Source organism: Heptranchias perlo, chromosome 4 (assembly GCF_035084215.1).
Source record: "Heptranchias perlo isolate sHepPer1 chromosome 4, sHepPer1.hap1, whole genome shotgun sequence".
Classification (NCBI taxonomy): domain Eukaryota; kingdom Metazoa; phylum Chordata; class Chondrichthyes; order Hexanchiformes; family Hexanchidae; genus Heptranchias; species Heptranchias perlo.
This window is the reverse complement of record NC_090328.1, coordinates 99,167,763-99,190,188: the sequence shown is the minus strand read 5'-3', so window position 1 is coordinate 99,190,188 and position 22,426 is coordinate 99,167,763. Positions and strand designations below refer to the sequence as shown.

At 44.1% G+C, this 22,426-nt stretch overlaps 2 protein-coding genes across 2 annotated transcripts in view; both read left to right on the top strand.

Annotated features, from left to right (window-relative positions):
- The first annotated feature begins 11,022 nt into the window (after positions 1 to 11,022).
- LOC137320656 (centromere-associated protein E-like) lies at positions 11,023 to 19,553 on the top strand. Its single transcript, XM_067982334.1, has 5 exons — positions 11,023 to 11,398; positions 16,114 to 16,220; positions 17,574 to 17,663; positions 18,318 to 18,436; positions 19,542 to 19,553. The coding sequence occupies exons 1-5, from the start codon at positions 11,343 to 11,345 to the stop codon at positions 19,551 to 19,553; spliced, it is 384 nt and encodes a 127-aa protein (XP_067838435.1). The 5' UTR covers positions 11,023 to 11,342.
- A 67-nt stretch (positions 19,554 to 19,620) lies between these two features.
- LOC137320655 (centromere-associated protein E-like) overlaps positions 19,621 to 22,426 on the top strand; it is a 125,051-nt gene continuing 122,245 nt past the window's right edge. Inside the window, exons 1-2 of the mRNA XM_067982333.1 lie at positions 19,621 to 19,737; positions 20,107 to 20,185. Coding sequence (XP_067838434.1) covers positions 19,621 to 19,737; positions 20,107 to 20,185 — 196 coding nt within the window. The remainder of the gene's footprint in view (positions 19,738 to 20,106; positions 20,186 to 22,426) is intronic.

The window sequence follows — 22,426 nt, the reverse complement described above, 5'->3', positions numbered from 1 at the left end:
GTGAACCTTCTCTGTACTGCCTCGAGAGCGAGTATGTCTTTTCTTAAGTATGGAGACCAAAACTGTATGCAGTATTCCAGGTGCGGTCTCACCAATACCGTATATAACTGCAGCAATACCTCCCTGTTTTTATATTCTATCCCCCTAGCAATAAAAGCCAACATTCCGTTGGCCTTCTTGATCACCTGCTGCACCTGCATACTAACTTTTTGATTTTCTTGCACTAGGACCCCCAGATCCCTTTGTACTGCAGTACTTTCCAGTTTCTCGCCATTAAGATAATAACTTGCTCTCTGATTTTTCCTGCCAAAGTGCATGACCTCACATTTTCCAATATTGTATTGCATCTGCCAAATCTCCGCCCACTCACCCAGCCTGTCTATATCCCCTTGTAGGTTTTTTATGTCCTCCTCACTCTCTACTTTCCCTCCCATCTTTGTATCATCTGCAAACTTTGATATGTTACACTCGGTCCCCTCCTCCAAATCGTTAATATAGATTGTAAAGAGTTGGGGACCCAGCACCGACTCCTGTGGAACACCACTGGCTACTGGTTGCCAGTCCGAGAATGAACCATTTATCCCAACTCTCTGCTTCCTGTTAGATAACCAATCCTCCACCCATGCCGGAATATTACCCCCAATCCAGTGATTCTTTATCTTGAGCAATAATCTTTTATGTGGCACCTTGTCGAATGCCTTCTGGAAGTCTAAATACACTACATCCACTGGTTCCCCTTTATCCACCTTGTACATTAGGTCCTCAAAGAACTCAAGCAAATTTGTCAGACATGACTTCCCCTTCATAAAGCCATGCTGACTTTGTCCTATTAAATTATGTTTATCCAAATGTTCCACTACTGTCTCCTTAATAATAGATTCCAAAATTTTACCCACCACAAATGTTAGGCTAACTGGTCTATAATTTCCAGCCTTCTGCCTACTACCCTTTTTAAATAACGGTGTTACATTAGCAGTTTTCCAATCTGCCGGGACCTTTGCAGAGTCCAGAGAATTTTGGAAAATTATTACCAAAGCATCCACAATCCCTACTGCCACTTCCCTCAAGATCCTAGGATGTAAGCCATCAGGTCCAGGGGATTTATCCGCCTTGAGTCCCATTAATTTACTGAGTACCAATTCCTTAGTGATTTTAATCGTATTTAGCTCCTCCCCCCCCTGAAGCCCCCTGTTTGTCCAGTGTTGGGATATTCTTAGTGTCCTCTACCGCAAAGACTGAAACAAAATATTTGTTCAGCATTTTTGCCATTTCCATGTTTCCCACCATTAATTTCCCGGTCTCATCCTCTAAGGGACCTACGTTTGCCTTAGCCACCCTTTTTCTTTTTATATAACTGTAGAAACTCTTGCTATCTGTTTTTATATTTTTTGCTAATTTATTTTCATAATCTATCTTCCCTTTCTTAATCAATCCTTTAGTTACTTTTTGCTGTCTTTTGAAGACTTCCCAATCTTCTATCCTCCCACTAAGTTTGGCTACCTTATATGTTCTTGTTTTTAGTCGGATACTATCCTTAATTTCTTTACTTAGCCACGGATGGCTGTCATTTCTTTTACATCCTTTTTTCCTCAGTGGAATATATATTTTTTGAAAGTTGTAAAATAACTCCTTAAATGAACACCACTGCTCATGTACCGTCTTACCCTTTAATCTATTTTCCCAGTCCACTTTAATCAATTCCGCTCTCATACCTCTCATACTCCTGCTCCTATTTCTTATGTTCTTATTTTCCCTACTGTGTGAGGGACATAGCCTCAGTTTTAGAGTACTTGAGTTTGCAAACAAGAGTTGCTGAAATTATATGATGCTTTGAAGCCTGCTGGGAAGTGAGATGGTTGGGTTGGTTATAAAATAGCAGTACGTTGTCAGCATATAGGGATATCTTGTGTTCAGCCCCTTTTTCTCCGTATACTCCATAAATGTATGGGTTCAGTCTGATGTATGTCACCAGGGGTTCTATAGCCAAGACAAAGAAGAGGAAGAGGGGGGATAGGGGACATTCATTTGTTCCCTTGATGGAGTGAAAATGTAAAAGGGACCTGAGGCCACTGATGCACAATGTTGATCAGGGGTGTGAGTACAGACTTTTCTGAGGGCACAGCTGCAGCAGAACAAATAAAATGAGAACTCCCAATTTCTCAGAGTGACATACATAGTCTAAAATAAGGCATAGGAGAAATGCAATTGTGGAAGTGGATGGCAAGAGATCTGCTAATACAGCAGCCAGGATCATGTGGAAAGATTGCACTGGCAGTGAGTAGCACCTCCTTAACTCCCAGGACCCCTCTCCAGTGCAGGGAGAAGTTTAATGACCTTGCATGGTCAGCAAAATTCCGTATAACAAGCTGCCAATCTTCTATCGTAGATGCTCAACAGAATGCAGGCCAATGTTAAGCCTAAATGTGCAGTCACGTACGCCAGGGTATACATGGCATGAAGTATGCCCAATAAAACTTTATGCTCTCTATGGGAATTCCACAAGTAAGTGATGAGTTCTCCAATAGTTGTTAAATCAACCTGTGTCTGGAAGTGACAAGCTTTCTGCTCTCATGCAGGAGATATTGCACATAATTCCAATGAATGACAAGCTATAGGAGAAGGATCAGCAGAAATCAATTGATTGACCCAAGAGGAAGAGGCCATGGTGATACTGGGATCTCACTTAATGAGGCAACAGGGGAAGGAGACGATGGAGGGCCTGAATTCACGGTAAGTATGTTCAAAGATTAAAAAAAGATTTTAATTGTCTGACAATCATACAAGGGGACCCTTACATAAGCAGAACAGTAAGGAAAAAGTGTTTGACAGGAAACCACTCCTTTGTCTTTTCCTTCCCACGAGCTGGACGCAAGAAAGAAGCAGAGTGAGAAATAGATCTTATGCCGGGACCTTCAACACTAGGGACTGCCAGCAAAAATTCACCCACACTGTCATTCATCCCCTCACTTGCACTCACCAGCCCTGAGACGGTCACTCAGGGTGAAATAGTTTAGATGACGAGTGAACACTGGATACAAGGAAGCCAGAGGAAGAGCGAGTGGAAGTGGAGAAAGATGATCTTGACTGCAGGCTAAGGTAATTTCAGGCCCTGGATGAAAAGCATGCAGACAATGATTTCAGGTGTCCTGCCATTAAAAGAAGGATTCTAGCATAGCATGAAACTCAGATCAAGGCATTGGAAAATCTCTCGAAAAATGTGCTCCAAATGGCAGGGTAGGCAGCAGAGTCCAATGCCATGCTTTGTGGCAACACCAGAGAGGACTTCTGAACAATGGAGAGCAGACTGCAGCAAATGGAAGGAACACGGATCTCTGCTTACATCCATTGAAGGCCAAGGCTGTGGAGATTTCAAGCCCAGAGAAACAGTCTGTTGCAGGTCTGTCCTAGCACTCAGCAGCCCTGAGATGAGGACCACCTCCATTTCAAGACGCTCACTGTCATATAGAGAGCCATCCATATCTCAGTCTTAGCTGGCACATGGCAGTGTTAGAATAGGATTGAGGAAAAATTGACATCACAGGGGAATGCACAGTGGTGCATCTAATTGACTTCAGATTGGACATCTAACCTACCATTCCTTGTAATTGATTCCCTTGTGCAAGGAGATTGTATAAGGGAATCATTTAGAAGTGGTATTTAGATGTCACAGATCTAAAACACAGCTCAAGCTCCCAAGGGAGTACAACGCTAACTCATTGAAGTCAATGGAAACGAAAATCGGGAGGTGTGTATAATGGGGGATCTGATAGCGCCCGTTTTACATTATCACCAAAAATTAGAATTACTCCCAAGGAGTCAAGATAAGTGTAGACTTCAGGTGAAGTGAAGTTAGATGACAGGGGATAATTGGACCAGGGTGCAGATAATTCAGTCCCCACTTTTGTATTTCTATTATAAATTGTTATGTCCACATTTATAATGGAAACTGTCAATTTGTCATGCCATGATTACATCCACCTGGTGGCAATGCAGCACCTCTACTGGTGGAAGGGTGCAATTACAATGTGGTACGTTTACACAGGCAATTTCCAATATAAATATGGACATAGGAACATATGGGAGAAGTTAAAAGTAAGTTATTTTTTATTATATTATAAATCTGCAATTGACATGAAAAAGATGGAAAGCCACCTGAGCAGTCCCAGTACTGCAGCCAAAATGAACGCGGTTGCAACACTGAGGCATTTATATATTAAAATTGATATATCAGTCATGTCTTTCCCTATGTAAACAGATCCTCTAAGGTGTTAATGGGAGTATACACTTATCACGTTTGTAATTGCTATCGACAGGGTGCATTGTAATAGAGCTTTCCCAGCATAGTGTACTTGTGTAATCTTTAGGCTGTCACAAAACTCCCGTGACGCTGTGCAATTCCCCGACTGGAACATGGGTCTGCAGACAGTGGCTTGCTCTGGCCACATGGCATCACTGTGGACACTTTTATTTTGAGAAACCGAACTTAGCCTTCATGTTGGATTTACGTTCTGCAAAAAAGTACTTCAGTTTAAAATAAAATTCTGCTCACCAGTGGCTCAACAATTCTCCACAGGTTGCTCACAAACGGCTCGACTGTGTCCTGCATGTCACTCTCGACGACTTGACTTTGCCATGTGGCTGGCTTCCTCTTGGTGCAACTCTCTGCCCAGGCTGCTAACTCAGCCACCCTACCCGTTCCCATACTGTCCTCCACCTCCTTCTATCCTTAAAAAATGAAAATTATTCATTTTTGTTGATAATCTGAAACTTGTGCTCTCTACTTGTGACTTGTACTCACTGACCAGTGAAAATAATTTTTCCTCGATTTATCTTACAAAAACTTATAATTTTGAACACCTAGAATCATCGAATCATAGAAATTTATGGTGCAGAAGGAGGCTATTCGGCCCATCGTAACTGTGCCGGCCGAAAAAGAGCTATCCAGCCTAACATCACTTTCCAGCTCTTGGTCCGTATCCTTGCAGGTTACGGCACTTCAATTGCATATCTAAGTAGTTTTTAAATGCGATGAGGGTTTCTGCCTCTACCGCCCTTTCAGGCAATGAGTTCCAGACCGCACCACCCTCTGGGTGAAAAAATTTCTCAACTCCCCTCTAATCCTTCTACCAATCACATTAAATCTATGCCCCCTAGTTATTGACCTCTCTGCTAAGGGAAATAGGTCCTTCCTATCCACTCTATCTAGACCCCTCATAATTTTATACACCTCAATTAAATCTCACCACAGCTTTGGTCCTCTACTGTCCATGCATAAAACTAAGGATCCTATATTATATTTTATATCTTTATCAGCTTACTTTTAAAGATTTCTATCTGAACCATCAACTGCCTTTAATCCTGCACATCATTTAAATGTTACCATTTAGTGCAAATCTCCTCTCATTTATCTTTCAAAAATGTATAGCTCTGTATTTCTCTGCATTAAATTTCACCAGACATCTGGTGAAATTTCAACGTAATTTAAAAGGGGTAACTCAGCTAAGGCAAGTCATGGCAGCAGACCTCGCACCCGTGATATGCTCCTCCTGCAAGATGTGGGAAGTCATGGACACTACCAGTGTCCCTGCCGACCATGTGTGCGGGAAGTGTGTCCACCTGCAGCTACTGACCGATCGTATCTCGGAGCTGGAGCTGCGGGTGGACTCACTGTGGAGCATCCGCGATGCAGAGAAACTCGTGGATAGCACGTTTAGCGAGTTGGTCACACCGCAGGTAAAGGGTATACAGGCAGGAAGTGAATGGGTGACCACCAGGAAGAGTAAGAGATGCAGGCAGGTAGTGCAGGGGTCCCCTGTGTCCATCCCCCTCTCAAACAGATATGCCACTTTGGATGCTGTTGGGGGGGATGACTTATCAGGGGAAGGCAGCAGCAGCCAACTTCCTGGCACCACGGGTAGCTCTGCTGCACAGGCTGGGAGGAAAAAGAGTGGCAGAGCTATAGTGATAGGGGACTCAATTGTAAGGGGAATAGACAGGCGTTTCTGCGGCCGCAACCGAGACTCCAGGATGGTGTGTTGCCTCCCTGGTGCAAGGATCAAGGATGTCTCGGAGCGGCTACAGAACATTTTGGAGGGGGAGGGCGAACAGCCAGTTGTCGTGGTGCACATAGGCACCAACGATATAGGTAAAAAAGGGGATGAGGTCCTAAAAGCAGAATATAGGGAGTTAGGAGGTAAATTAAAAAATAGGACCTCAAAGGTAGTAATCTCAGGATTGCTGCCAGTGCCACGTGCTAGTCAGAGTAGAAATAGGAGGATATTTCAAATGAATACGTGGCTAGAGGAATGGTGCAAGGGGGAGGGATTCAAATTCCTGGGACACTGGAAACGGTTCTGGGGGAGGTGGGACCAGTACAAACCGGACGGTCTGCACCTGGGCAGGGCCGGGACCGCTGTCCTAGGAGGAGTGTTTGCTAGTGCTGTTGGGGAGGGTTTAAACTAAAGTGGCAGGGGGTTGGGAACCTGAGCAGGGAGAGAGAGGAAAGCGTAACAGGAAGGGACAGAAGGTATGGAGTAATAGGTAAAGTGTTAAAAAAGGAAAAAGCAGGAACTAAGCGTCACAAAACAGATTTGAAAGTTCTTTATCTGAATGCACGTAGCATTCGTAATAAAATGGACGAGTTAACGGCACAAATAACTACGTATGGGTATGATCTTGTGGCCATTACAGAAACATGGCTGCAGGGTGACAACGACTGGGAATTAAATATGCCAGGGTATTTAACAATCAGGAAGGACAGGCAGGAAGGAAGGGGAGGTGGGGTGGCTATGTTAATAAAGGAAGGAATCACTGTAATACAGAGAAATGATATTGGGACAAAGCATCAAGATAATGAAACAGTTTGGGTGGAGATAAGGAATAATAAGGGAAAAAAAACATTAGTGGGCGTAGTATATAGGCCTCCTAATAGTTGCAACTCTGCTGGAAGAAGTATTAATCAGGAGATAGTCGGGGCATGTAATAAGGGAACAGCCATAATTATGGGGGATTTTAATTATCATATTAACTGGACAAATCAAATTGGGCAGAGCAGCCTTGAGGACGAGTTCATTGAGTGCATCAGGGATGGATTTCTTGAGCAGTATGTAACTGATCCTACAAGGGGGCAGGCAACCTTGGACCTGGTCCTGTGTAATGAGTCAGGATTAATTAATAATGTCCTAGTTAAGGATCCCCTTGGAACGAGCGACCACAACATGGTTGAATTCCATATCCAATTAGAGGGTGAGAAGGTTGATTCTCAAACAAGCGTACTGAGCTTGAATAAAGGAGACTATGATGGTATGAGAGCGGAATTGATTAAAGTGGACTGGGAAAATAGATTAAAGGGTAAGACGGTACATGAGCAGTGGTGTTCATTTAGGGAGTTATTTTACAACTTTCAAAATAAATATATTCCACTGAGGAAAAAAGGGTGTAAAAGAAATGACAGCCACCCGTGGCTAAGTAAAGAAATCAAGGATAGTATCCGACTAAAAACAAGGACATATAAGGTAGCCAAACTTAGTGGGAGGATAGAAGATTGGGAATTCTTCAAAAGACAGCAAAAAGTAACTAAAGGATTGATTAAGAAAGGGAAGTTAGATTATGAAAAGAAATTAGCAAAAAATATAAAAACAGATAGCAAGAGTTTCTATAGTTATATAAAAAGAAAAAGGGTGGCTAAGGCAAACATAGGTCCCTTAGAGGATGAGACCGGGAAATTAATGGTGGGAAACATGGAGATGGCAAAAATGCTGAACAAATATTTTGTTTCAGTCTTTACAGTAGAGGACACTAAGAATATCCCAACACTGGACAAACAGGGGACTCTCGGGGGGGAGGAGCTAAATACGATTAAAATCACTCAAGAGATGGTACTCAGTAAAATAATGGGACTCAAGGCGGATAAATCCCCTGGACCTGATGGCTTCCATCCTAGGGTCTTGAGGGAAGTGGCAGTAGGGATTGTGGATGCTTTGGTGATAGTTTTCCAAAATTCCCTGGACTCAGGAGAGGTCCCGGCAGATTGGAAAACTGCTAATGTAACACCGTTATTTAAAAAGGGTAGTAGGCAGAAGGCTGGAAATTATAGGCCAGTTAGCTTAACATCTGTGGTGGGTAAAATTTTGGAGTCTATTATTAAGGAGACAGTAACGGAACATTTAGATAAGCATAATTTAATAGGACAAAGTCAGCATGGCTTTATGAAGGGGAAGTCATGTCTGACAAATTTGCTTGAGTTCTTCGAGGATATAACGTATAGGGTGGATAAAGGGGAACCAGTGGACGTAGTGTATTTAGACTTCCAGAAGGCATTCGACAAGGTGCCACATAAAAGATTATTACTTAAGATAAAAAATCACGGGATTGGGGGTAATATTCTGGCATGGGTGGAAGATTGGTTATCAAACAGGAAGCAGAGAGTTGGGATAAATGGTTCATTTTCGGACTGGCAACCAGTAACCAGTGGTGTTCCACAGGGGTCGGTGCTGGGTCCCCAACTCTTTACAATCTATATTAACGATTTGGAGGAGGGGACCGAGTGCAACATATCAAAATTTGCAGATGATACAAAGATGGGAGGGAAAGTAGAGAGTGAGGAGGACATAAAAAACCTGCAAGGGGATATAGACAGGCTGGGTGAGTGGGCGGAGATTTGGCAGATGCAATATAATATTGGAAAATGTGAGGTTATGCACTTTGGCAGGAAAAATCAGAGAGCAAGTTATTTTCTTAATGGCGAGAGACTGGAAAGTACTGCAGTACAAAGGGATCTGGGGGTCCTAGTGCAAGAAAATCAAAAAGTTGGTATGCAGGTGCAGCAGGTGATCAAGAAAGCCAACGGAATGTTGGCTTTTATTGCTAGGGGGATAGAATATAAAAACAAGGAGGTATTGCTGCAGTTATATAAGGTATTGGTGAGACCGCACCTGGAATACTGCATACAGTTTTGGTCTCCATACTTAAGAAAAGACATACTTGCTCTCGAGGCAGTACAAAGAAGGTTCACTCGGTTAATCCCGGGGATGAGGGGGCGGACATATGAGGAGAGGTTGAGTAGATTGGGACTCTACTCATTGGAGTTCAGAAGAATGAGAGGCGATCTTATTGAAACATATAAGATTGTGAAGGGTCTTGATCGGGTGGATGCAGTAAGGATGTTCCCAAAGATGGGTGAAACTAGAACTAGGGGGCATAATCTTAGAATAAGGGGCTGCTCTTTCAAAACTGAGATGAGGAGAAACTTCTTCACTCAGAGGGTGGTAGGTCTGTGGAATTTGCTGCCCCAGGAAGCTGTGGAAGCTACATCATTAGATAAATTTAAAACAGAAATAGACAGTTTCCTAGAAGTAAAGGGAATTAGGGGTTATGGGGAGCGGGCAGGAAATTGGACATGAAGCTGAGTTCGGATCGGTCAATGCCCTGTGGGTGGCGGAGAGGGCCCAGGGGCTATGTGGCCGGGTCCTGCTCCGACTTCTTGTGTTCTTTAGATTTGTGGTTGGGATCAGATCAGCCATGATCTTATTGAATGGCGGAGCAGGCTCGAGGGGCCGATTGGCCTACTCCTGCTCCAATTTCTTATGTTCTTATCTGCCCTATCTACCAACCTATTTATGTCCTAAGTCACTTACAGTGCTTTTCACTATTAACCAGTTTTGGTTGTGTTGATTGTGGAATAAATGTTGGTCAGGATACTGGAAGAACTCCCTGCTCTTCATCAAAAGAAATGTGTATGATCTTTTAGGTCCACCCGTACAGGCTGACAGATTAAGATTTCATATGAACAACTGCACCTGAAAATGCAGCACTGTGCTGAAGCATCTCCTTAACTAAATGATGGGTTTAATAATGGATAAATGAAATAAATATATGGAATGTTAAACATCTGCCCACTCAGATGGACATAAAAGATCCCATGGCACTTATCAAAGAAGAGCAGGGAAGTCCTCTCCGATGTCCTGGCCAATTTTTAATTCTCAACCAATACCTAAAACAGATGATCTAGTCATTTATTTAATTGCTGTTTGTGGGAGCTTGCTGCGTGCAAATTGGCTGCCACATTTCCTATATTAGAATTGACTACACTTCAAAGTACTCCATCAGCTGTAAAGTGCTTTGGGACATCCTGAGGTTGTGAAAGGCGCTATATAAAAGCAAGTCTTTCTTTCTAAAGCTAGACAGATATAAAAAGCTTAGCCTCTCGCTGCCTCATCCTCCTCCGCGAGTCCGGCTGCATATACCACAAACACCATCTCTTCCGGCCTCTCGGGCTCCATCACTGCACAACTGTTGGCTGTCGCTGAGGCACGAGGCTCGAACACGCCCGCCGCCACCCAGGTGACAAGCCAACCGACATTGAATATGACCCTCCCGTTGGGCCTAGTGGCAGTCCCCTTGGTGATTGAGGTATTTCAGCCGAGCTCCAACACTGATGATGACACAATGACAACTGACACCACACAATTTAGGGTTTAGGTTTAAGACTGGGGTTAGGCGTCGGGGTTAGGTGTTGTGATTAGGATCTGGGGTTAGGAGGTGGGGATTAGGAATTGGGAGTAGGATCTGGGGTTAGTTAGGAATTGGGACTAGGAGGTGGGGTTAGGAGTTGGAATTGAGGTTAGGGTGTTAAGAGTTGGGGTTAGTGTTAAAAATTGGGATTAGAGTTTGAAATCGCTATTGACAACACCGTCGTCATTTATAAAGGGTCAGTAAGCAAAGCATTTGGCGGTCACACCAGCCTGCGCTACCTGGGGAATATAGGGCACATTAAACGGATCTTCTCACTTCAAAGTGCGGCGCCAACTATATGTTAACTGCTGAGCTCCGCGGAGCTGCTGGCAATGGATTGCTCCACGCCCCCCCCCCCCCTTGCACCAGTGGTGCAGTCCATGTTAACCGAAGTGGAGACGTTGACCAATGAGATTGAAGCTGGGAATTCAAACCGGAGTGAGGAGAAAGATAGGAGAGAGCGCGCGCGAGACCCCGACACCGACTAGAGAGAAAGAGATAGAGAGAAAGAGAGACACAGACACAGACTAGAGAGAGAGAGAGAGCGACACACCGAGTCCGACCAGAGAGAGACCCCAACACCGACAAGAGAGCGAGCGACCTACCAAAGAGAGAGATAGAGACCCGGACACACCGAGTCCGACCAGAGAAAGCGACCGACCGACCAGAGAGAGACCCCAACACCGACTAGAGAGAGAGAGAGAGACCCCGACATCGCCTAGAGAGAGCGAGCGACACACCGAGTCCGACCAGAGAGAGAGAGAGGGAGACAGAGACTGACTAGAGAGACAGACCGACCCCGACTAGAAAGTGTAGACTTGGTTGCGAGGATGTCGGAGGAGGACGCGGTGCAAGTGTGTGTCCGGGTGCGGCCGCACAATGACAGGTGAGGAGGTTGATAGAAGATAGTTGTTCATAGTCTACACAAATCAGTCTTTGAAGGTGGCAGGACAAGTTGAGAAGGCTGTTAGAAAGCCAAGGCTCCCATATGCCTTTTTAAACAGGCATAGAGTTCATGTTATGCTAAACCTTTATAAATCACTGGTTAGGCCTCAGCTGGAATATTGTGTCCAATACTGGTTGCCATACTTTAGGAAGAATGCAGAGGGTGTAGAAGAGATTTACTGGCATGGTACTAGGGATGAGGGACTTCAGTTATATGGAGAAGCTGGGAGTATTCCCTGAGGGGAGATTTAATAGAGGCTCTTTCAAAGAGCTGGCACAGAGCATGATGGGCAGAATGGCCTCCTGTGCTGTATCATTCTGTGATTCTATGAATATGGGTTTTTGTTCATTGAGGTGGCGGGGCTTCTGTTGCATAGTTAAATGAGTGGCATTTAGTGTGAGTTAGGATACAGGCAGCAGAATTTTATTTGAGCTGAAGGTTATGGAGGGTGGAAGATGGGAGGCCAACCAGGAGAGCTTTGGAATAACTGAGTTCAGAGGTGATAAAGGCATGGATGAGGGTTTCAGCAGCAGATAAGCTGTGGAAGATGCAGCGAGAGACAATGTTACAGGGGTGTAAGTCTTTGTGATGGAGAGGATATGGAGTTCAAAACTCAGCATAGAGTTGAATAGGTCGTTGAGGTCATAAACAGTCTGGTTCAGTCAAGATGTGGAGATGCCGGTGATAGACTGGGGTTGACAATTGTAAACAATTTTACAACACCAAGTTATAGTCCAACAAATTTATTTTAAATTCCACAAGCCTCCGAAAGCTTGTGGAATTTAAAATAAATTTGTTGGACTATAACTTGGTGTTGTAAAATTGTTTACAATGGTTCAGTCAAGACAGTGGCCGGGATGGAGGTGGAACTGTTGGCTAAGGTACTGATCTCTTCAGCCCTAAAACCCTCCAAGAACTCCGCATTCCTCCAACTCTGACCTCTTGTACGTCCGCCATTGCCTTCACCCCACCATCGGTGGCCGTGCCCTCAGCTCTCTGGGCCTTAAACTCTGTAGCATAGTGGTTATGTTACTGCTGTAATAATCCAGAGGTCTGGACTAATAATCCGGAGTCATGAGCTCAAATCCCACCACGGCAACTGGGGAATTTAAATTCAATTAATTAAATAAAATCTGGGGAAAAAAATCTATTATCAGTACTGGTGGCCATGAAACTACCGGATTGTCGTAAAAACCTATCTAGTTCACTAATGTCCTTTAGGGAAGGAAATCTGCCGTCCTTACCCGGTCTGGCGGTGATGTGACTCCAGACCCACAGCAATGTGGTTGATTCTTAATCGCCCTCTGAATTGGCCTAGCAAGCCACTCAGTTGTAAAATCTCGCTACAAAAAGTCGTCATAAGAATAAAACCGGTTGGAACACCTGGCATCAGACCACTAGGCATCGGACACGACAAAGGCAAACCAAGCCCAGTCGACCCTGCATGCTCCTCATCACTAACATCTAGGGACTTGTGCCAAAATTGGGAGAGCTGTCCCACAGACTAGTCAAGCAACAGCCTGACATAGCCATACTCACAGAATCATATCTTTCAGCCAACGTCCCAGATGCTTCCATCACCATCCCTGGGTATGTCCTGTCCACCGGCAGGCCAGACCCACCATAAGTGGCGTTAGTGATATACAGTCAGGAGGGAGTGGCCCTGGGAGTCCTCAACATTGATTCCGGACCCCATGAAATCTCATGGCATCAGGTCAAACATTGGCATGGAAACCTCCGACTGATTACCACCTACCGCCCTCCCTCAGCTGATGAATCAGTCCTCCTCCACGTTGAGCACCACTTGGTGGAAGCACTGAGGGTAGCAAGGGCACAGCATGTACTCTGGGTGGGGGAACTTCACTGATGCTTAGTTTGGGTTCCGCCAGGGCCACTCCAGACCTCATTACAACCTTGGTCCCAACATGGACAAAAGAGCTGAATTCCAGAGGTGAAGTGAGAGTAATTGCCCTTGACGGAGTGTGGCACCAAGGAGCTCTAGTAAAATTGAAGTCGATGGGAATCAGGTGGAAAACTTTCCAATGGCTGGAATCATACCTAGCACAAAGGAAGATGGTAACGGTTGTTGGAGGCCAATCATCTCAGCCCCAGGACATTACTGCAGGAGTTCCTCAGGGCAGTGTCCTAGGCCCAACCATCTTCAGCTGCTTCATCAATGACCTTCCCTCCGTCATGAGATCAGAAATGGGGATGTTCGCTGATGATTGCGCAGTGTTCAGTTCCATTCGCAACCCCTCAGATAATGAAGCAGTCCGTGCCTGCATGCAGCAAGACCTGGACAACATCCAGGCTTGGGCTCATAAGTGGCAAGTAACATTCGTCAGACAAGTGCCAGGCAATGACCATCTCCAACAAGGGAGAATCTAACCACTTCCCCATGACATTCAATGGCATTACCATTGCTGAATCTCCCACCATCAACATCTTGTGGGTCACCATTGACCAGAAACTTAACTGGACCAGCCAAATAAATACTGTGGCTACAAGCGCAGGCCAGAGGCTGGGTATTCTGTGGCAAGTGACTCACCTCCTCACTCCCCAAAGCTTTTCCGCCATCGTCAAGGCACAAGTCAGTAGTGTGATGGAATACTCTCCACTGCGCTGGATGAGTGCAGCTCCAACAACACTCAAGAAGTTCGACACCATCCAGGACAAAGCAGCCTGCTTGATTGGTACCCTATCCATCACCCTAAACATTCACTCCTTTCACCACTGGCGCACCATGGCTGCAGTGTGTACCATCCACAGGTTGCACTGCAGCAACTTGTCAAGGCTTCTTCGACAGCACCTCCCAAACCCGCGACCTCTACCACCTAGCAGGACAAGGGCAGCAGGCACACGCCAAAACCACCACCTGCACGTTTCCCCCCCCCCCCCCCCAAGTCACACTCCATCCTGACTTGGAAATATATTGCCATCCCTTCATTGTCGCTGGTCAAAATCCTGGAACTCCCTTCCTAACAGCACTGTGGGAGAACCTTCACCACACGGACTGCAGCGGTTCAAGAAGGCGGCTCACCACCACCTTCTCAAGGGCAATTAGGGATGGGCAATAAATGCTGGCCTTGCCAGCGATGCCCACATCCCATGAACGAATTTTTAAAAAAAATATTTTCCTCCAGAAATCTCTGCCTCGCCCTCTTTTAAGACTCATTTTAAAACCCACATCTGTCCAAAATTTGATCACCTCTCCAAATATCTTCTCTGGTCTGATGTATATTTTTGTCTGATTATGCCTCCGTGAAACATCTCTGGACATTTTTCTATGTTAAAGATCTGTGCAAATACAAATTGTTAACATGAGAATGAACTCCATCCTAGATTAGGTTATGGGGTGTCTAACCCAACCCCTGTATGAGGGTAGGGGGGAATGGTGTTGCTGCTTCTGTTAATGGCAGATAGCTGGACTTTCCACTTCTTAAAGTGAGGGAATCTGGTTTTGTTTCTAAGTGACCCAGTGACCAAAAACCAGGAAAATCTGACGTTCCTTTACTATCAAAATAACCATAGTGGGATTGTTTACATCACATTTACAAGTGCAGCCAATGGTGGGCGAGATATGCTGCACTCTTAATGTAAAAGCTCCTGTTTGATCTATCAGTGAGATTAAAAATGAAAAAATACAAATGCTGGAAATAAACAGTGGGTCAGTCAGCATCTCTAGCAATGTGTAAATAGTGGGGTGGGGGAGGGGGTAAGAGAGAGATGGTAAGAGAGGTTATAAGTCACTGCAGAATCTTGCACTCAACAATTATACAGCATTTTCACCCCATGTAGCATAATAGCATATCCGGTTAAGCTGACACCTCCAGTAGAATGCTGCTGTTATAAATTTGCAGTTGATACAGAGGAGAACATAAGGGATTTTAAACCTACTGTATACATTGTATAGTTCAACAGAGATTCCGTAGACTACCTATTCTATATTGTGAGTTTGAGCAGGATTTGGCTACAATCATCTTTTAAATTTGTAGTAACTATTTTATGGATGTAATGAAATTTAATTGCTATTGTGTGTATGGAAAATGTTCTTCGACTGTCAAGTGTGTGTGCTGCAAACTGCACTGGTACTTCTGCAAAACAACTTGTGAGCCATTTGGGGGTGAAAGCCCGAGGCACAAATAGTAGGATGCTCAATACAGTAAGGAGCAGATTCCACCTGAGATGGTGCTATTGGGAACATGGTCAGGAGAGGTATGATTTTCCTTTTCTGTTTTTCTTGGGCCGCCTGTGAATGTTGAAGTCTGGAAGTGTTAGTGGTGACTGAAAGAGCTGTATTTCAGCAGCTCCTGGGTGGTCTTTTTGTACCCAGTCCCTGTCTTGGACTCAACAGATTTTGGTTGGGTGTCTTGGTTTCTACAAATTTGATAGATTTTTGGGAAGTGTAGAATGCAAGTGAGGGAAGCAGAAAATGGAAGGCAGAGGGGAAGAAAAGGACTAAAGTCGAAATGTAGAGAGAATTTTAAAAAATGTTCAGAACACCATGGGAGATCAATTATTACCATGTAAAGGAGCCATGTTCTTGCTATGTATCACAAACTATACAAATTATACTAAAATGTTTTCAGGTAGTTAGTATGCAGATCAAGTCTGCCTCATTATCTTTTTTAAAAAAAAATTGTGTACTCTACCAGAGAGAAGTCTTTACAAGGAGGATCTACTGCTGAAGCCCCTCAGATTCATTGGAAAGCAGACAATCAAACTATTTCCCAGATTACTGGGGCAAAGTCATTCAGTTTTGGTAAGTTCCTGAGATGTTTTTGTTACAGATCCCATATGATAAGTTTAACAGGTCGCAGTTGCCTTGTCTATTATCGACTAAGTGACCCTTATTAATCGTTGAGTGAGCAGCATAGAGACCAAATGTTTGGCAGATGGAATATTCTGAGGGGACTCGATAGGGTATTTGCTGAGAGGATGTCACCCCTCATGGGGGAATCTAAAACTAGGGGGCATAGTCTCAGAATAAGGGGTTGCCTGTTTAAGACGGAAATGAGGAGGAATTTCTTCTCCCAGAGGGTCGTGAATCTTTGGAATTCTTTACCCCAAAAAGCTGTGGCGGCTGAGTCATTGAATACATTCAAGGCTGAGTTAGACACATTTTTGATCAGCAAGGGAGTCAAAAGATATGGGGAAAGGGCGGGAAAGTGGAGTTACGGTAAAAATTCGATCAGCCATGATCTCATTGAATGGCGGAGCAGGCTCGAGGGGCTGAATGGCCTACTCCTGCTTCTATCTCTTATGGTCTGTTACTGTTGGCAGGTTTTTCAGAACGAGCACTAGTCATTAACAGCAGTTGCCTCGATTATCAGTGGCTCTATTCTGGGAAGAAAAATATTAGCCCATCTCGGTGCAATTGACTGATACAAACATTCAGGATGTTAGCACCTCTGAACCTGAGACTGCATCCTCACAAAAGGCCACCATCCTGTCCACTATTGCCTACAACAGTGCCTTTAACATCCGCGGCTGCTGCCTCTAGCTGGCCTGCAAGCCTCCGTCATGATGCTGTTGATTTTTACCTGCCATTCGAGTTCGTGGCTGTTGTCTTCAATGCACCTGTTTGCCCGAGTTTTGATGCCGCTGGTCTACTCACTGCCGAAGTCCTGATATTGCTAACTTTGACTTGGCCACCTGTTTTTAGTCCTGATGTTACTGCTTCTCTCTGCTCACAGTTGCAGGGGTAAATATAAAGGTGGGGGTGGGGAGAAACAGATTAAAAACAAGTAAGAAGTGGAGGAGGTGGGAAAGTAAAGGAAAGAAGTGAAGGTGTAAGTGGTTCAAAGATTCTAGGAAGGGGAATTGGACAGTATTTATTCACGATTCTGCCTGACCCCAAAATACTTTGATCAGACATAGCCCACTTACTAGTTGTTACAAAGATCAGGCTTACTATTAATGTCAGACTGAGATGATGTCCATTGATTGGAAGTGCTGTGATGCCATTTAGAAAGTGACGCACACAAACAGTAGTTATATTTCAGTAGATCTCCTAGTTGATTTGACTTCACTCAACACTTGCTACAGAACAAGCTAATTTAGTTAGTGGCTAGTTCACTTTCTTCTTCTGTACTGAAATGGTGTTTTGTTCTAGACCACGTATTCCATGCAGAAGAGACAACACAAACTGTTTACGATGAAGTTGCGCACTCTGTTGTGCTCTCTGTTTCCCAAGGCTATAATGGTGAGTACACTTGAGTTTCTAATTTTAAATCTATGGTTGAATAAAGCTGACATTGCTTGTCTTTTTTCTCTTTGTGGTTATATAGCTGGCAATTTTCAAACCAGAGATATGGAAACCTAACGGTTTCATTTGATCTAAGGCTCTGGATAATCTGCTTTTGGTATTGTAAATTTAAGCATGGTGCTAGCCTTAATCATGAGCTTGATGGGGTCCTGTCAAAGGGATGTTTTTAATAAGTTTGATCACCGTTTACATTATAGACCATACATTTGCCTGTGTGTATTAGAAGGTTCTGTGGACATTGGGACTGTTAAAATATTTCCGGTTTAAATGAGTTACTTAAATAAAATTTGTGTTTTGAAGCAAAGCCTAAGTGCAGTGGAAAGAAAACAATTGCTGTTCTGCAGACAGAATAAAACCTTCTCCTTTGGCATGATAGTGTAATCTTCAGTTACTTTAATGTGAATCCGTTCTCCATTATTATCGCACATTCCTTGGTTTCATCTTGTATAAGGGGTTTTCCACTTGGTAAATCCTTCAGTAAACTAGTAACATTTCACCTGAGTGGTAAGATTCAAAATGGCAACCTGCCAGGCAGAGGGTGGTTTTGGTGCGTTTAAGTGTTAATGTTGTATTTGACTTTTTGTTTAACAGGTACCATATTTGCTTATGGACAGACCTCTTCTGGAAAGACTTACACAATGATGGGAAATGCAGACTCTCCTGGTCTTATTCCTCTGGCTCTTCACAATTTATTTGAAGTTATTAATGCTGTAAGTAACACTTCTGTGCTTTTGAACACAATACTTCATGAAAATCTGCTTGTAACTGGGAATTACTGTTTGTATTTTGGAAGTGTGGCAATAATTTACAAAATGGAGAAAGCCGAGCCCCTTTTTGGCAACTCTTCCTTCCTGCATTGTCACCATATCCACCTTTCTCCAGAAACACATTCAGTTGCACCACTTGTTATTTCCTTCAGTGCTGTTCCCTGGTAGGCTATGCCATACATCTGTGAAAAAAGGTTTACTTGGACTCCCTATTTGCTCCTAATTCCCAAATGTTTAGATTTCATCCTCTTGTTTCTCAACTGTTATCAGTCTTGACAACTTTATCAATCCCCATCTATTGCATCACCTAAAAATCACTCTGGCATCAGTGAAAGTACCCAGTAAATGTAAAGTTAGCAACAAAGCTACTCGTGCAACGATTAAATTAAAACAAGTTCTTTTGAGTAGGTTATTGTGGGAGCCAGATTTGGAGTATTATGGGCAACCAAAGCAGCATCGGTGTTTTGAAGGTCAGAAGAAAAACCACAAGCATGATAGCATTTCCTCATACTAGATTCAAACAGAATTTGACTTTTTCAAGGAGAAAAGGTGGGGTGGGGATTGGTAGTGGCCGTGATTCTGTTCTTCAAAATACTTAGGGATGGACAATGTGGATATAAGTATATTATGTAACTAATACTAACTGCAGAACCAGGGGACTTGTGTATAACATTCCCAAGCTTCAGCTGAGAACAGGAGACTTTCTCTTCTCCGATAGGTAGTAAATATGTAATGGTACACGTCAAAAGTAGGTAACTGAAATATTATGACCTCCACTTTTTAAAAAAAAAACCACTGTGCAAACTGGCTGCCGTATTCTATATAATGGTGACTGCAACTCAAAAGGTAACTAGAACGGAAACAGATAATGCTGGAAATGCCCAGCAGGTCAGTCAATATCCGTGGAGAGAACTGACAAGTTGATGTTTCAGGTTTAACCCTCAGAATGAAAGATAATTAATTGGATGTGAACCTCTTTGGAATGTCCTGAGAGGCTTGGTAGTAAGTTGCTTTATAAATGCTTGTTCTCCTCTTGTTTGTTACTTAGGATCTGATGTAAATGAGGGACCAGATTTTTCTTTTTGCTGCTGTTGTAATTTAAAAAAAAAATTGTTTTCTTCACCCAGATGCCAAACAGAGAATTTCTGGTGCGGGTTTCTTACATGGAAATTTACAATGAGTCTGTATCAGATTTACTTACTGGTCCAAAAAGAAGGCCTCTGGAAGTTAGGGAAGATATGGAAGTAAGTGCATCTAAATGTGCTTTTGAACTTTAAAACAGTGGCTATATATTCACTGACCGACACATTTTTTTGTTTTAATACAGGTAAACGCATCCTCCTTGAGATCTTTTAAACTATCTAGTAATTATTTTCTAATCTTGTATTTCATTTTCTTTGCTGTAGCTTGTGATTGCATCCTCTTGTGCTGCAGTTTCTATGATAGGGACTGTGGGTATGTTAGTTACCTAACAGGTTACTAGTAAAATTCCTCCGTCTATTTTGATACTGATTTTCTCTTGTAACAGGTTTGAGCATAATGTCCTAAAATTGTTTCATAAACAGTATCCCAAAGAGAAATACCAGTAATAATTAAATCTACTTATTTTCCAGAGAATTTATGTTGCTGATCTGACTGAAGAGTTGGCTGTAACCTATAAGGACGCCATGAAGTGGCTGAGAAAAGGAGAGAGTAAGATTTACAACCCTGATTACTAAATTTCGAGGGTGTTGTCTGATTGGCTTAGTTGGTAGTATTTTCACCGAAATTGGAAGGTTGTGCATTCAATCCTCACTTCAGGACTTGATCCAGGCTGACACGCCAGTGCAATACTGAAGGAGTGCTGCAATCCTGTCCTTTGCATGAGATGCTGGACTGAGGTCTCCCCTCTGTTGAGGTGAACGTAAAAGATCCTATTGTTCAATTTAAAAAAAAAAGCACTATTTTCTCATGTCCTGGTCAATATTCCTCCCTTGAACCAATGCCAACAAAATGCATGTTAACTGTTCATTGATTTCATTTACTGTTGGTGCCTTACTGGGTGCAAATTAGCTGCTGTTTGCCTATATTGAAATGTAGTCACTTTTCTTGTGTAGGAAAAGTGGTAATCAATTTGCACACAGCAAGGTCCCACAAACAGCAATGTGATAACTATCACATATCTGTTTTTAGATGTTGGCCGAGGGATAAATATTGGCCAAGTCATCTGGAGAGCCGGGGAGAACTCCCCTGCTGTTCTTCGGCTAGTGTTTTTTAAAAATTCGTTCATGGGATGTGGGCGTCGCTGGCAAGGCCAGCATTTATTTCCCATCCCTAATTGCCCTTGAGAAGTTGGTGGTGAACCGCCTTCTTAAACCGCTGCAGTCCGTGTAGTGAAGGTTCTCCCACAGTGCTGTTAGGTAGGGCGTTCCAGGATTTTGACCCAGCGAAGATGAAGGAATGGCGATATATTTCCAAGTCGGGATGGGTGTGTGACTTGGAGGGGAACGTGCAGGTGGTGTTGTTCCCATGTGCCTGCTGCCCTTGTTCTTCTAGGTGGTAGAGGTCGCGGGTTTGGGAGCTGCTGTCGAAGAAGCCTTGGCGAGTTGCTGCAGTGCATCCTGTGTATGGTACACACTGCAGCCACAGTGCGCCGGTGGTGAAGGGAGTGAATGTTTAGGGTGGTGGATGGGGTGCCAATCAAGCGGGCTGCTTTGTCCTGGATGGTGTCGAGCTTCTTGTGTTGTTGGAGCTGCACTCATCCAGGCAAGTGGAGAGTATTCCATCACACTCCTGACGTGTGCCTTGTAGATGGTGGAAAGGCTTTGGGGAGTCAAGAGGTGAGTCACTCACTGCAGAATACCCAGCCTCTGACCTCTTGTAGCCACAGTATTTATGTGACTGGCCCAGTTAAGTTTCTGGTCAATGGTGACCCCCAAGATGTTGATGGTGGGGGATTCGGCGATGATAATGCTGTTGAATGTCAAGGGGAGGTGGTTAGACTCTCTCTTGTTGGAACTGGTCATTGCCTGGCACTTGTCTGGCACGAATATTACTTGCCACTTATCAGCCCAAGCCTGGATGTTGTCCAGGTCTTGCTGCATGTGGGCAAACGGACTGCATCATTATCTGAGGGGTTGCGACTGGAACTGAACACTGTGCAATCATCAGCAAACATCCCCATTTCTGACCTTATGATGGAGGGAAGGTCATTGATGAAGCAGCTGAAGATGGTTGGGCCTAGGACACTGCCCTGAGGTACTCCTGCAGCAATGTCCTGGGGCTGAGATGATTGGCTGCAAACCACCACTACCATCTTCCTTTGTGCTAGGTATGACTCCAGCCACTGGAGAGTTTTCCCCCTGATTCCCATTGTCTTCAATTTTACTAGGGCTCCTTGCTGCCACATTCGGTCAAATGCTGCCTTGATGTCAAAGGCAGTCACTCTCACCTCATCTCTGGAATTCAGCTCTTGTTTCCATGTTTGGACCAAGGCTGTAATGAGGTCTGGAGCTGAGTGGTCCTGGTGGAACCCAAACTGAGCATCGGTGAGTAAGTGCCGCTTGATAGCACTGTCGATGACACCTTCCATCACTTTGCTGATGACTGAGAGTAGGCTGATGGGCAGTAAGTGGCTGGATTGGATTTGTCCTGCTTTTTGTGGGCAATTTTCCACATTGTCGGGTAGATGCCAGTGTTGTAGCTGTATTGGAACAGTTTGACTAGAGGCGTGGCTAGTTCTGGAGCACAAGTCTTCAGCACTACAGCCGGGATGTTGTCGGGGCACATAACCTTTGCTGTATCCAGTGCACTCAGCCATTTTTTGATATCACGTGGAGTGAATCGAATTGGCTGAAGACTGGCTTCTGTGATGGTGGGGATATCTGGAGGAGGCCCAGATGGATCATCCACTCGGCACTTCTGGCTGAAGATGGTTGCAAACACTTCAGCCTT